Source organism: Haemorhous mexicanus, chromosome 22 (genome assembly GCF_027477595.1).
Source record: "Haemorhous mexicanus isolate bHaeMex1 chromosome 22, bHaeMex1.pri, whole genome shotgun sequence".
Taxonomy (NCBI): Eukaryota; Metazoa; Chordata; class Aves; order Passeriformes; family Fringillidae; genus Haemorhous; species Haemorhous mexicanus.
Genome location: NC_082362.1, coordinates 1,331,325 through 1,346,000, shown reverse-complemented (window position 1 = coordinate 1,346,000; position 14,676 = coordinate 1,331,325). Strand labels below are relative to the sequence as shown.

Genomic DNA, 14,676 nt, shown 5'->3' with positions numbered 1-14,676 from the left:
CCCTGGCAGTGAAGGGAGCTGGGAGTGTGGCTCTTCCTGCCTTGCACCGAGGGGTCCCACAGGAATGTGGGATTCCTCTTTGGAGATGTGCTCTGTGTGTGACACCAGACTTGGGGGTTTGCCATCAGGCTCCTGCCTGGGCAGTGCCTGCCCTGGCTGCCCTGGCCTCGGGCACTCAGCCCTTCCTGCAGGAATCCAGGGCTGAGCTCACTAACAAAGCAAACCCTGCTCCAGGGAATGCATCCTGCATCCTGCCTGGGGTGTTTGGGGTTGGGAGGAGCTGGGATGGGGGCACAAAGGAAGGGGTTTGAGATGGAGGAAACGTGCACTTGGCCTTGTGGCTGATGTGAGAAAGGACTGCTCACTTTTAAAATTTTAAAGGTTTATTAAACCTTAACAAAAAATACAGCAAAAGGGCTAAATAAGGAAAAATCACAAAATCACAGCACTGGGAGCCCCTGTGATAATCAGCCACGTGCTCATCTTCAAAATGGGTGCTCCACCTTTTATACCCTTAGCCCCTCCTAGAGTCCTGTCAGTGACTCCTTCCTGGCCATCTGGGGGTGCAGATCACTTTCTTACACCTTGATTTGGGGCCAGCTGTTGCCATAGCAACAACCCAGCCCTCCCAAATGCCCCTGTGTGCCCAAGGCCATTCCATGATAACAATGCAAGGGGGAGGACACATTGCAGTAACACAACTGATATCTACAGAACTTCTCTTAACACAAACATAATGTTCACCCTGTCCCTGTGAGAGCCAAGGTCTCATCACCCACCTGTAACCCTGAGGAGCCCATGGGGAGGAGGCCGAGAGGGCCAGGGCCAGGCAGGAGGCTCTGCCTCATGCTCACCCTCTCCTGGATGGGCCTAGCCCTGGCTGAGGATGGGCAGTGGGATGAAGCTGAGGAAGACAATGGCAGGTGAGGCAGGGCAGCTCTGTCTGGGTCTCTGCTCTGCCTGACCCCATTTCCCTGTGCAGGGATTGCTCTTGTTCTGCTGCAATCCCATTTTGGGAATGGGCTGACTACAGCTCTGTGGCATTCATATTCTCTGAAAAATCCCTTTGCCCAGGATTTCTCTCCTGGGAAGCTGAGAAGCCTCAGAGAAAAAGGGAAACAATTCTTATCTCATTGGCTTCTCCTGTGTTGTGCTCATGTGGAATGTGTTTGGAGATTGTTCACCCACAGGTGATTGTTCCATTGCATTCTGCTGGGAGTTGTTTTCACTCTTTGGCCAGTCAGGGCCAGGCTGTGTCAGGGCTCTGGAGAGGGTCAGGAGTTGTTTTTTTTTTTTCTTTTTTTAGCCTTCTGTAAGTATCCTTTCTGTATTCTTTAGTACAGTATAGTTTAGTATTCTTTAATAGAATATAGTATTATAAAATAATAAATTAGCCTTCTGAGAGCATGGAGTTAGGTGCATCATTCCTGCCTTCGTTGGGGCATTCCCTGCAGGTACCACACAGCTCCAGGCTCTGCCTGTCCCCCAGGCACCCCAGGGCCAGGCCAGGCTCCACAGGCCCCTTCCCAAGGGAGGGGGTGGTCCAGAGGCCAAATGTCTGGAACCAGACCTGCTGCTTTCCAGTGGCTTTTTACTTCCTCCAGTTCCCTCCTCCCCCATCTCTCTGAGGGAGCAGAGGTTTCTCCCTGGCTTTGTGGAGGGTGCCCTGAGAACAGGATGTCACCTGGGGGTTTCTTGGAATCTCTGCTGGTCACAGTGACCCTGAGAAATGTTACAAAGTCTCTTTTCCCAGTCGAAGAAGGAGTCAGAGCTCTTCATTTCTCGGTCTCAAGGTTATTTATTGTTCCTCATCTGTAAAATGTTTTTCTCCTGTCCTGCCAAGGTCTGCTCAGCAGAACAGTCCTGCCTGCCCCCGGGGCAGTGTTACATCTTTATACTACAATCTAAGTATACAATGTTTACAATTACTTCCCAATACCTATCACCTATGTTAGACAGTGAGCTTCTACTCTAAACCAATCCAAAAGTGGCACCATCACAGCAGAAGATGGAGGCCAAGAAGAAGAAGGAGAAAGGCTGGACACGCCCAGATTCCTCCATCTTGCTCCCTGAACCCCCATTCTAAAATCCCCAAAAATCTATTTTTCACCCCATGATAAATTCACTATCATTCTACTTAACTTTCATGGCTTGTAATTCTTCATACAAGGTTGGTAATTGTTTTTTCCAAGGGCTAAATCAAAAGCACAGGGGTTTTGGGCTCTGTGCCAAGGTCTCTGAGACCCCTGACTCTTTTAAGTCCTCCAGGGCAGCCAGAGGAATTTCCTGGGTTCCCAGAGGGATTGTGGCAGCTCCAGGGTGGCCTGGGGACTCTCAGCAGGGATGCTGCCCCTCAACACCCCAGAGCCACCCTGTGAGCTCAGACTGGGCCCAGGGTGGTGCTGCAGCAGCCTGGACTGCTCTGAGAGAGTCAGAGCTGGAGGCTCTGTCCTGGCATTGCCAGGCCACAGCTGCAGTGGGACAGAGGGTTTGGGTGGGTTCTGTCCCACTGGGATCTGCCCTGGGGCAGCCTCTGGCTGTCCCTGTTTCATGATCAGAGGGGTCAATCCTTAATGCTCTATCCTTGTATTAAATTTCCACCCAAACATTCAGTTGTCCTAACTTGTATTACTCATCCCAGACTTTAATATTTTTAAATATATTCTCTGAGCACAGAGGGGACAGCATTGAGTTGTTTCTTTTGCAGGCAAGTCCTTAATCTTGTCTCTGGCCAAGAGAAAACCCAGTGTTTTATCACAGAGTGTCACATGAAAATAAAGGTGGTGTTCTTCCCTCCCCTGCTCTCATCAGGGAAATCATTGATAAGCCACTAATTTAAGCCCCAGGCCTTAATTTGATAATTTACCTGACATTTTCTGCATAGTGGGAGTTGGTTGAATTTCAGCCCTGGAGCTCCGAGGCTCCCAGAGTTTCCTGCTGAGATGCTGGATCCCACCAGTGAGCCCCTGCTGGGTGGTGGAGGTGCAGAGAGGCAGCAGAGGTAGGAAATCCCAGAGTAGAAAATGGGATTGTTGCCATGAGCCCCCAGCTGGAGCCCCTGGGCACAGCTCTGGTGTCCCCAGCATGGGGAGGACGTGTGTCGGGACCCAGGACATTGCTCTGACTGCCCTGGAGGACTCGAGACCCTGCCGGGGGCTCAGAGACCTTGGCACAGAGTCAGAAACCCCTGTGCCTTCCATTTTAGCCCATGGAAACAATCACCAACTTTATGTGAAGAGTTACAAGCCACAAAGGTTTGAATGGAATGATAGTGAATTTGCCACAGGGTGAAAAGTAGAATTTTGGGGATTTAGAATGGGGGTTCAAGAGGCAAGATGGAGGAATCTGGGTGTGTCCTGTCCTTCTTCTCCTTCTTCTTGTCCTCCCTCTTCTGCTGTGATGGTGGCACTTGTGGATTGGTTCAGAGCAGAGACAGACTGTCTAACACAGGTGATAAGGATTGGGAAATTATTGTAAATAAAGCACACACAGTTCTTAGTATAAAAAGCCACCACCACCCCAAGGGCAGGGACTGTGCCCCAACCCGACCTGCTGGACAGACCTCAGCAGGGCAGAGAGAGAATGGAATGGATAAGAGAAAATAAACAACCTTGGAAAGCAGAGCTGAGGAATCTTGGCTTCTTCCTCGGTCGCAGGCCTGGGAAAGAAAAGACTTTCTAACACCTTGGGGTCATCTCAGCCACAGAAACCCGAGAGACCTGGAGCTGTGGGGGCAAGGCCAGAGAAACCATGACATTGATAAAGGGACTGGAGCTCCTCCCCCGTGGATACAGGCTGGGAAATCTGGGATTGTTCAGTCTGGAGAAGAGGAGGTGGTTGGAGAGCTCCCAACACCTGACAGGGTCTGGAGGGGACACAGGGAAGCAGAGAGGGACCCTGCACCAGGAACTGGAGGGACAGGACAAGGGGAATGGGGTCAAGCTGCCAGAGGGCAGGGATGGATGGGATATTGGGAATGAGGAATCGTTCCTGTGAGGGTGGGCAGTGGAAGGAATTGTTCCCATCCTTGGCAGTCCCCAAGGCCAGGCTGGATGGAACTTGGAGCAAGCTGGGAAGGTGGAAGGTGTCCCTGCTGGGTGGAACTGGATGAGTTTTAACCCATTTCATGATTCCATCCATGATTGTAAGCTGTGTGGATTCAGTGTGTTGAAAGAGGAACGGCAAGGCTGGGAGAGGGACAAAGAAATTCCTTCTGGGCAGGTACAGGACTGCCCCAAATGCTGCCTTGTGAAGGTGAGCAGCTCCATGATCCAAGTTTATTAGAACCAGCAGCAGCTTAAGAGGAATTGGACACCCTGGAAGTTCTTCCAGTCTGTTCTCAGCCTCTTGCAGTCAATGGTAAATGCACTAATTATTTTTTTAATATCTTTTTTCTTCATATTTTATAACCTGCTCTTTAGTGTAAAATTGGAAGCCAAATCCAATTGTGGGGGAAAATTAATTTCCTTGAATTGAAGGGGCAATCTCCTTGAGACTTTTTAATCATTAGATGATAACTGTGAGCTAAAGAAAGGCAGACCATTAAAGTAACTTAATAGAGCAGGATAAACGTTTTTCCCTGTATCTCCTTCATCTTTATTTAGAGATCCATGAGGAGGATATTTCATAAAAGCTGCTCTTCTTGACCTTTCTTCACTTGTTCTGTAGAAGAACCAACCAAAAGAATGGCAAGGAAGTAACACTGTGGAGTTCTGGATACAAACCCAATAATTCTGCTCAGCATCTCTGCTCTTCCTTCCTGCCAAATTCTGCTTTTCCTTTCTCATTAAAGGGAGAAGAGCTATAGGACAAATAAAAATGCATTCGGCTGAGCTGGGTGATTTTTAAAAACAAGCTGTGTAAATGCTTTTAATTAAGGGGCAGAGGAACAAGAGGCTTTATCAGCTCTTTGTCTGCAGGCCATTATTTCGTTGGGGATGAGCAATCCATTATTGTCAGCGGCCACCTTTTTGAGGGATTTATTCCCAAATCAAATGGTGTTTTTATTTAAATTGTTGAGTGCTGCTTGATTCCTCATTTATTTAATGTGGAGGCATTGTTAGAGAGGAGAATGGAGCCCTTAATTTGGATTGTTGGAGGGAGCAGGGCTGGTGCCTTGGGAGCTGCCTGGGATCCTGGGCTGCAACGGGACATGCAGCACAGTGGGGCGGGGGAAAACTGGGAGGTGAAGTTGCTAAATTCCAGTTAAGCTGTTTCCAAGAGAATTTTGGGAAGGATTGATGGCTCTGTGCTTTATTTATAAAGTGAAGTCATGTTGTGAAGTCTCAGGAAAAAATTCCTCCCTGGCAGGGTGGGCAGGCCCTGGCACAGGGTGCCCAGAGCAGCTGGGGCTGCCCCTGGATCCCTGGCAGTGCCCAAGGCCAGGCTGGATGGGGCTTGGAGCAGCCTGGGACAGTGGGAGGTATCCCTGCCAGGGCAGGGGTGGCACTGGATGGGCTTTAAGGTCCCTTCCAACCCAACCCATTCCATGATTTATAAATAACAATGAAAGAAGCTCTTGGGGTACAGCTCCTGTTCAAGGCTCCTGAGCTCTTTCCAACCCATAAAAACTCATTTACCTGGTTGAGAGTTCCCACTGATCCACTTTATTGAGTCCAAAATGCAGTTTCCTTTGTCTGAAACTTTCTCCTGGATTCTTTTTCTGGCTTTTACCTCTTCTCTGAGTACCTCTAATAGTTTTTGACAGGAGAAGTCAGAGGTTTCCACACCTATTCCCAGTGGTGGAGATGAACTGGGTTGTTCATACCCTGGATTAAACCAGAGCAATTTTCCCTTCTCTTAAATTCCAGGAGGTAATCTAGGATAATGGAACTATTAGATTTGGCATCTGTAAGGTGGTTATCATTTCAGAAGGAATTGTTTCTGTTAATGGCAGTTAACTTGCTACAAATAAAGCAAGAGAATTGAAATCTTAAGTACCAGAGTGGCAGCAAACCATGAAACATTATCCTGCTCCATGGAAGGAAGGCTGAGCCAGCTGTCAGGGAAGAAATCTATTGGAAAACCCTCTGATGAATTCCAATTGGAACTAATTTAACGTGGCAGCAGCATCCAGCTCTTCTACTTTCTATTAGAAATATTAAAATGTCTATAAATAATAATATGAAAGTGGGCAGAAGCTTTCATCCAAGGAACTCGTGGTTTTCATCAGGATGAGTTTGGTGGCTGTTGGTGGAGCTGAGCTGTGAAATCCTTGGAATTCCTGAGCTGCCCAGGGGACCCCAGGAGCTCCTCTGGCAGATTTGGGCACCGTGTGAGGTGTGGATGGAGAGCTGGGGCCTGTCTGTGAGCCAGCCCTTGGGGAATTCAGGGCTGTTCTCCACCTCTGCAGGCCAAACCTGCTCAGTCCAGCCTTGGACTGCTCCATGGCATGGACAGGGCTGGAATGGGCTTTGGGCCCGGATTTGGGGGCTGCTGTTACCACACAGGATCCTGTCACCCCATTCCTGCCTCGAGAGCAGCTTCCCTCTGGAGAGCAGGCATTCCTGGGGGCTGTGGGATTTCCATGGGCTCACAAAGGTGATGATGGGCACCCATCCCCCTGTTTAGAGCTCGGAGCTCAGGGGAGCTCTGGAGCTCCCAAAAAATCAGCCTCTGGCAGGACCTTGTGTTGGGATGTTGGGGGTGTTCATGGCCAACACCTCGCTGTAAAATTCACTGGCTGAACTGAGTGGGTCCCTGGGTTTTTTCTTTACAGCACAGATTCAAAGAGCAGCAGTCAAATGGGAAAATGATTTTTCTATTTCTGTTCCAGCACAGGGAATATCCCAGGGGCAAACTGTGCACACACTATGGCAGCAGCAGCAGCTGAGTGTCCCCGAGCAGAACCACGTGGGACTGTGCAGGCTGGGCTCTTGGCAAAGTGCAGTTTTATGGAGGGGGTCATAAGGGCTAAGCACTCAAAAAATCCCCTGAAATGTGATCTCAGAGTGTTGTGAATCAGAACTGCATCCTCATCTCAGGGCAGCTGGAGCAGCTGGAGAGCTGGTCCATGGGTTTGTGAGTAATGAGGGTCATTAGTAAACACAACTATCTATAATGTCCTTAAAATTGCACAGTTATGACAAATTAACTCCTGGCACTGGGATCTTCCTCCCTCCTTGTGCTATTCCATTGATGCTCCCAGTTTTCTGGGTTATTTCCCTGCCCAGCCTTGCCTCTGGCTGCTCCTGCAGTGTGAGCTGAGAGCTCTGAGCTGGAGGGCACAAGGTGCAGGATGGATGTGACAACTTCATCTCTAACCCAGAGCCCTGCTGATACTGGGGGAATTGCGAAATGACCCCACAGATGCTTCTCCAAACAGTTTTTAAAGTTTTTAAAGGATTTGCTTCTATAAATTTTTAGTGAGCTTCCTGCTGGTGGCCATGGCTCCTTTGTGATTCCAACTGGAAATGCTCTGTCCTGGAACACCCTAAAAAAACCCATCCTAAAGTCTACTCCATTTCAGACATGCTGGAAGTAAGAGAAGGGAAAGGCCATTCTTGTATTTCCTTCATTTATGGCAGAGTTGTGCCCTTGCCCACAGACACCCCGAGGTATTTCCAGTAAAGCACAGCCTGAGAGCTCCTCCCTATCTGTCTTGGCTGGAACAGCCAGGTGTCTGCTAAGGAAGGCAGGAGCCTGCCCTGAAATGGAAAATGTAAACCCCCTCCCTCTGAATTATTATAATTCTGAAATTAAGGGGCTCTCAGGCAAAGATATGGGAGTAGGAATAACAGATCTTTATTAGGGAAATTTTAAAATACAAAGGCAACAGTACAAACAACAAAAAAACCCCACTGCCAGAGTGAGAGCAGTCCCTGCCCCCTGTGTGTCAGGGTGGTGGCACAGTCCCATCCCAGGGGGGCTCAGGCTGGTGGCACAGTCCCATCCCAGGGGGGCTCAGGGTGGTGGCACAGTCCCATCCCAGGGGGGCTCAGGGTGGTGGCACAGTCCCATCCCAGGGGGGCTCAGGCTGGTGGCACAGTCCCATCCCAGGGGGGCTCAGGGTGGTGGCACAGTCCCATCCCAGGGGGGCTCAGGGTGGTGGCACAGTCCCATCCCAGGGGGGCTCAGGGTGGTGGCACAGTCCCATCCCAGGGGGCTCAGGGTGGTGGCACAGCCCCATCCCAGGGGGGCTCAGGGTGGTGGCACAGTCCCATCCCAGGGGGGCTCAGGGTGGTGGCACAGTCCCATCCCAGGGGGGCTCAGCCCTCCTGCAGTGCCAGCTGTGGTTCTGCTGGAGCAGGGATCCTGCACAAGGGGGGAGTTTTCCTCTGCAGCTCCAGGGCTGCTGGAGATGGGCCTGCTCTCCCTCTGGGAATGCAGGGCAGGAGAAAGCTGCTCCTCTGGGAATGCAGTGGCCAAAGGCTGCTGGGCTGTTCCCAGGGCAGATTGGATCCAGGTAGGAATGCTTGGCTCCTCCCCTGGGCGGAGCATCTCCCCATGGGATGGTGGAATTTGATCAGCCCTGCAGGGACACTCAGTGGCCATGGACAGCAGAGATCTCCTGGAGGGAGGACTGGCTGTGGGAGAGATAAAGAAACCTGCCCCATGAACAGCAGAGAACTGCCCCAGCTCTGACAGATGGAGATAGAACACACACCCCCATTTCTAACCTAAGACAAAGGGAAAGGCTATTCTTGTATTTCCATTATTTTATTTCCTTCATTTATGGCAGAGTTGTGCCCTTGACCACAGACACCCTGAGGTATTTCCAGTAAAGCACAGCCTGAGAGCTCCTCCATAAAAACTCCAGGAAAACCTTCCTCCAGTCTGTTCAGCCTGAAATGAGCTTGGATTTTGGACCATTTTTTGCAGTGGTAAAACAATGTCTTCAAAGGCACATAGCCATGAAATCTTTGGGATGAGTTGTTGTTGGGCAGGATGAAAGTTTGACAAGAAAGTCTCACAGATATGTGTGCTTAGCAGAAAGATTTTCAAAGGTAGAATATGAAGAAGGAATCGAGGTGGCAGCAAGTTTTGATATAGAATAAAAGAATTGCTGAGCCAGTCTTACTGGATAACCAAGGAGGCAAAGGGTGTGTTAGTTAGAAGGGGTTTTTATGGCTTAGAACAAAGGATTACCACTCCCCAAAGAAGAAGGTGTTTTTATCAAGCAGAAAGATAGCACAGGCAAACAAGTCAACAAATGTGGCAAGTAGAAAAAAGGTCTCAGAATTTTCCACTGCAAGAAAACTGAAAAACAACTTCCAGTTTAAACTGTAATGTACTGACTGTGAGTGATTGGAGAGCAGTAACATGAATATGGTAATTACAGTAGTTATGATAGGCTGTAGATAATAGTTCAGGTATAGATTGGTTCTACTGTACGAAGATGCTCAGCAAAGTATATAATGTGATGTAACCTAACCCAAAGGGTCTCCAGGCCTGTCTGCAGCTGGAGCTGACAGCTGTGGGCACAGCTCTGTCACCCACAACCCTGGACTGCTGCAATGTCTTGATGGAATAAAGTGCATTTTGTATACAATAAAGTGCATTTTGTATACAATAAACTGCATTTTGAAGAGCTGCCCGGAGTCCCACATCCCTCATGCAGGCGCTTACAAGCAGTGGTGGGAGGCAGCTGAGCCCAGCAGCTGAGCACAGTGAGCCCGTGGGCCAGCAGGGATGGGGCAGTGTCCCTGAGTGTCCCCTGTGTTCTCTCTGTGCAGGACCCCGGCCATGATCGGCTGCTCCTTCGTGGTGAACAGGAAGTTCTTCGGCGAGATCGGGCTGCTGGACCCCGGCATGGACGTGTACGGAGGGGAGAACATCGAGCTGGGCATCAAGGTCGGTGCCACTGGGCAGCAAAATGTCACCTCACAGTGCTCTCAGGAGCCCAGAGGTGTCACTGAGCTGAACAGTTACCGGGGTCCCTCAGGGGAGCTGGGAGGTGCTGGCATTCACAGCCTTTTAATTTCACTTTGCGGGAGAAAAATGACTGGGTTCTGGGGATGAGTTTAATTTTTACCCTTGGATTCCAATCTGTGTGACCTGATGCGCTGCAATGAAATGGCATTTCCAGCTTGCACCTGGCTGTGTTGTCACAGTGTCGCTGGAAGTTACAGGGATCTTTAATAGCAGGAAAAACACAGTTGGGTGAACAGTCTTTGGGGGTGCTGGGGCTCCTGTGAGTGTCTCAGGAAGACACAAAGCCTGGAAATATTTTCCAGGAACCTGCAAATAAAACGTGCTCACAAGCACAAAAGCTGCTTTGAACAGTAAAACTCTTCAAGGCAGGATTTCAGAGCTGCCTCAGTACCTCCCCCCTGACAACATCCCTTGATTGCTGTGTACAGTATTAGATCTGGCTTAGTGACTCAAGTGTTTACACACACTGAAGTGATTCATAAGTGATGAATTCCATGTTCAGAGTAACCTGGGATGGCAGAGTCTGTGGAGATTCTTCCAGGCATGGTTTGGAGTACACTTGTGCATTAACAAGCTGATAGGGAGAGGCTGGAGACTTCTAACTGGAAAATTGCATTGATTGTGCTGTTGTAAAAATGAAAAATCATTGTTCAGCTCAGAGATTCACCAGAGGATATTTGCTTTGCTGGCAAGGCACAGGAAACTTAGGAAATCTGTTGTTGTTGGCTATGGGGAGCAATAATCTCCCTTAAACAAGGGAGTGGAAATTAAAGGTTTATAATGTGCCACAGAGCTCCTTTCCTTGTGAAGTAATTACTGCTCATCCTGCAGTGGGGCTGCAGAGATCCCTCTCCAAACCCAGCTCCTCTCGTGCCTCTCCAGGTTTGTTTGGATTTGGGATTTTTGGTCTCATTGTGGAGCTGCTCTTCTCACAGTAATTTCAGCTAATTTGCCTGGTTTAGGGGGATTTCAATGAAAATTGGCTTCTTAACTGGAAAAATTGGATGGATGTCTCAGAGAAAGTGGTGAGCATTTGTGCTCTTCTTGTTCATATGCTGATTTTTTTAGAAAGGCCCATAAACATTCTTGTGGGGAAAAAAATAAAAAATCCTTCTCTTTCCCAATTGACTTTCCCAAGCTTGAGTTTCCAAGCCTTACATTTTCACACTCATGCTGTGTGTTCTGGTCAAGGTTTTTAAATAACTGGTGGTTTTGAGAGCAAAAATACTTAGAAATCTTGTAAGGTTGCACAGAAAGTAGAATTTTAAAGATTCTCGAGCTCCAAAAGTCTTTTTGTTGATGTTTTGGCTGTTTTGCCTGATAAGTGGCTGTCTGGAGTCCCAAAAGTAACTTGGGGATTCCTTGGTTGTTTCAGTGATTCCTGGATGAAAATAAATGCAGAAAGTGTTTCTCTTTGATGATGGTGCAAATTCCATCATTGTTCTGAGAATCCTGGGGCACTTTTAAATGTTTTATGGATGTGATTGTCCCTCTCTGCTCTGCACTGCTGCAGCCTCACCTGAAATCCTGGCAGCAGTTTTGGCAGCCAAATGTCTGAAAAATCCAAAGCCAGATCTGCCCAAAGAACAAAAACAAATAATAAATCCATTGAGGCTACAAGAAGGACATGGAAAATTCACACTGTTTCAGGCAAAAGCACAGGCTAACCTGTTATGGGAAATTAAACCGAGGAATCTGAATAACAAATGGAAATAAAGAATTGAGAAGGTAGGGCTGGACTAACCTGGAAGGGCCAAAGCTGTGTACATGAGTCCTGATTTACTAATGTAAATAAATAAATGCTTCAGGGTGGGGGAGTCCCATCCCTGAGGGGTTTAACAGTGGGGATGTGGCACTGGGGGACATGGTGCTGGTGGCACTGGTGGCCTTGGCAGATCTGATTGAACTCAAAGATCTCAGAGAAACTTTCCACCCTAAAGAATTTCATGATTCTGTGAGTGCTGTAGAATGAGCTGCACTGTGCCTGTTGTGGGGAAATATCTGAGCCTTATGTTTCTTTCAGCTGCTGAGGACATGGAGCAAAATGAGAAAAGTCCTGCAGGAGCCTCTTAGAACCCCCTAAAAGCCCTAAACCCAGCAGCCCTAAACCCAGCTCTGTTAGTGCCATTCTCAGGGTGCCCTTGGGCTCCTGTGTGTCACTCTGGCATTCCACAATTCCCATTCCTCCCTCCTGGGGAGCTCTGGCTGCTGTGTCCCCTTCTGGCCCTGCTCAGCTCCTGCTCTCTCTGAACAAGCTTTGGGCCAACTCTTTAACCCTTTCCTGTTCTGGAGGAGATTCTGCTCTGAGTTCATCAACCGGTTGCCTGTCACTGTCATATTTTCTGAAAAATCCTCTTTGCCCGGGATTTCTCTCCTGGGAAGCTGAGAAGCCTCAGAAAAAAGGAAAACAATAATTATCTCATTTGCTTCTCCTGTGTTTTGCTGCTTTGGAATGTGGTTAGAGATTGTTTATCCAACAGGTGAATTGTTTTTACTTAATGACCAATCACTGTCCAGCTGTGCTGGGACTCTGAAGAGAGTCACGAGTTTTTCATTAGTATCTTCTTAAGCTTTCTGTAAGTATCCTTTCTCTATTCTTTAGTACAGTTTTCGTATAGTATTCCATAATATACTATACTATACTATACTATAATATAATATAAATAATTATTATATTATTCTTATTATAATATAATAATATTATGATAAGAAAATAATAATTTAGCCTTCTAGGAACATAAAGTCAGATTATTAATTTCCTTCCTGCCACGGGGGACCCCAAAAATACCACATGGTGCCCAATTTTCATGGTTTGAAAGTGCTTCTGCTGCTGCTGTGGGTCCCTGGCAGCTCCAAGTGGGAATTTTGGCACAGAGACTTCGTTCCCCATCCCTGCTCCTCCTGCTGGAAAGTTTTCATTTCTTTTGGAGCTGTTTGTGGCCCTGGGTTTCAGTGAGTGTGACTAAGTGGGGAGGCTGCCTGGGCTCTTGTGCTCTGCAGGGAGGCTTAATGGCTTTTCATGGTTAGTCACAGACATTCCCTAAAGATGCTCCATAAAATTGTGTGGATCTGCTGGAATAAAGATGCCAAAGTCTGTGCCATGGCTGCTGCCACGGTTTCCAAGTCTGGGATGGGCTGCAAGGTTGTTTTCAGAGTATTTTGTGCTCGTGTCATGCATTGCTAATTAAAGTTATTTGAGCTGTCTTTTCGAGATTAATTTAATCAATAGGGATATTATTACTACTTTGATGGTATCATTTGTACAAATTGTCACTTGAAGAAAGCAATTAACTGAGAATGCTTATTAGCTGATCCATCCCACACCTTATTTGTGCTGTAGGAATCGATTATTGGATTCATTAAGTCAAACACAATTCAGGGATCCCTCTGAGGTTTAACCACTGACTTGAGCTGCTTTTACTGCTGCTGTTAAATTGGCTGAGGGTCGGCCTGGAGCCTTAAAAGTATTTCCAGAAGAAAAGCATGGCATCTCCTCTTAATAACCCAGACTTTTTTCCCCAGATTTGTCCTCTGAATCCAGCAAGGTAGATCACTGCTGCTGCCAAGCCAGAGGATTCATGTGCACGGAGCACATGGGATGGGATTCCCATGGAATCATGGAATGGTTGGGTTGGGAGGGATGTTAAAAACCATCTGATCCCACCCCTGCCATGGCAGGGACACCTTCCACCATCCCAGGCTGCTCCAAGCCCCAAAGTCCAGCCTGGCCTTGGGCACTGCCAGGGATCCAGGGGCAGCCCCAGCTGCTCTGGGCACCCTGTGCCAGGGCCTGCCCACCCTCCCAGGGAACAATTCCTAATTCCCAACATCCCATCCAGCCCTGCCCTCTGGCAGTGGGAGCTATTCCCTGTGTCCTGTTCCTCCATCCCTTGTCCCCAGTCCCTCTCCAGCTCTCCTGTGGCTCCTTCAGGTCCTGTAAGGCCACAGTGAGGCCACCCCAAAGCTTCTCCTCTCCAGGCTGAACAATCCCAATTTTCCCAGCTTTTCCTGAGAGCTCCCTGTGGAGCTTTGAAAATAAAAGGCTACAACAAGGCCATGATGTTGTTAGGGGGGATTTTAGCAATCAGAGCCCCCTCCTGCAGCTGTTCAGGACAAAAGTGACCCCCCTGCCCTGGCAGGGACATCAGTCCTCCCGGGGGTACCCTGCCTGTGTCCCCCCAGTTTCAGAAACCCTCCAGAGAGATTTAGGGACATTTCAATGGGACACATCTCCAGCCAGGAAGGAACCTGTGTTGTTGCTATGAGTGGGATTATTCACATGCTGATAAATTGAGAGGATCAGGCAAAGAATAAAAGGAGAACTGCCAAAAAGGTGTGTTTAAATTCCACAGAGGAGCCTGACTCTCCACATCCAGAGAATCAAATCCTTCTCTTCCTGCATGCATTTTCCATAAAATTATGTTGTGTCTTTCTGTTAAGAAACAAACAGTGAGGGTGTTGAGAGCAAGCAGCTCTTTCAGCATCTGTGGGGCCTGAGGTGAGGGCTGGGATCCCACAGGAGCACGGGGGGATGGCAGAGCTGCCAGCTGGGAGGAGGATGCTCTGATTATTTTTTTTTTTTTTTTTAAATAAATACACTGCAAGCACAGACTGGCCTTGCCAGCCTCACTGGGAACAGACTCCATGTGGCTTTACATGGCACTGTCATTGAGAGTGGTGGGTGGCACTCTAATGGGGGACACACAGGTTCCATTGTTGGATGGAGGTTTGATTGGGTTAGTGCTTGTCTGGAACTGACATCTGAAAAACAGTTAATGCTTGTCATTAAAATGGAAAAAGCAT

The 14,676-nt window shown here is 48.3% G+C and overlaps 1 protein-coding gene across 2 annotated transcripts in view; it reads left to right on the top strand.

Moving 5' to 3' along the window:
* Positions 1-14,676, top strand: part of GALNT17 (polypeptide N-acetylgalactosaminyltransferase 17) — a 235,715-nt gene that overhangs the window by 139,305 nt on the left and 81,734 nt on the right. For both annotated transcript variants that reach the window (XM_059866015.1, XM_059866014.1), the window contains exon 6: positions 9,675-9,792. In XM_059866015.1, the coding sequence (XP_059721998.1) occupies positions 9,675-9,792 (118 nt within the window). The remainder of the gene's footprint in view (positions 1-9,674; positions 9,793-14,676) is intronic.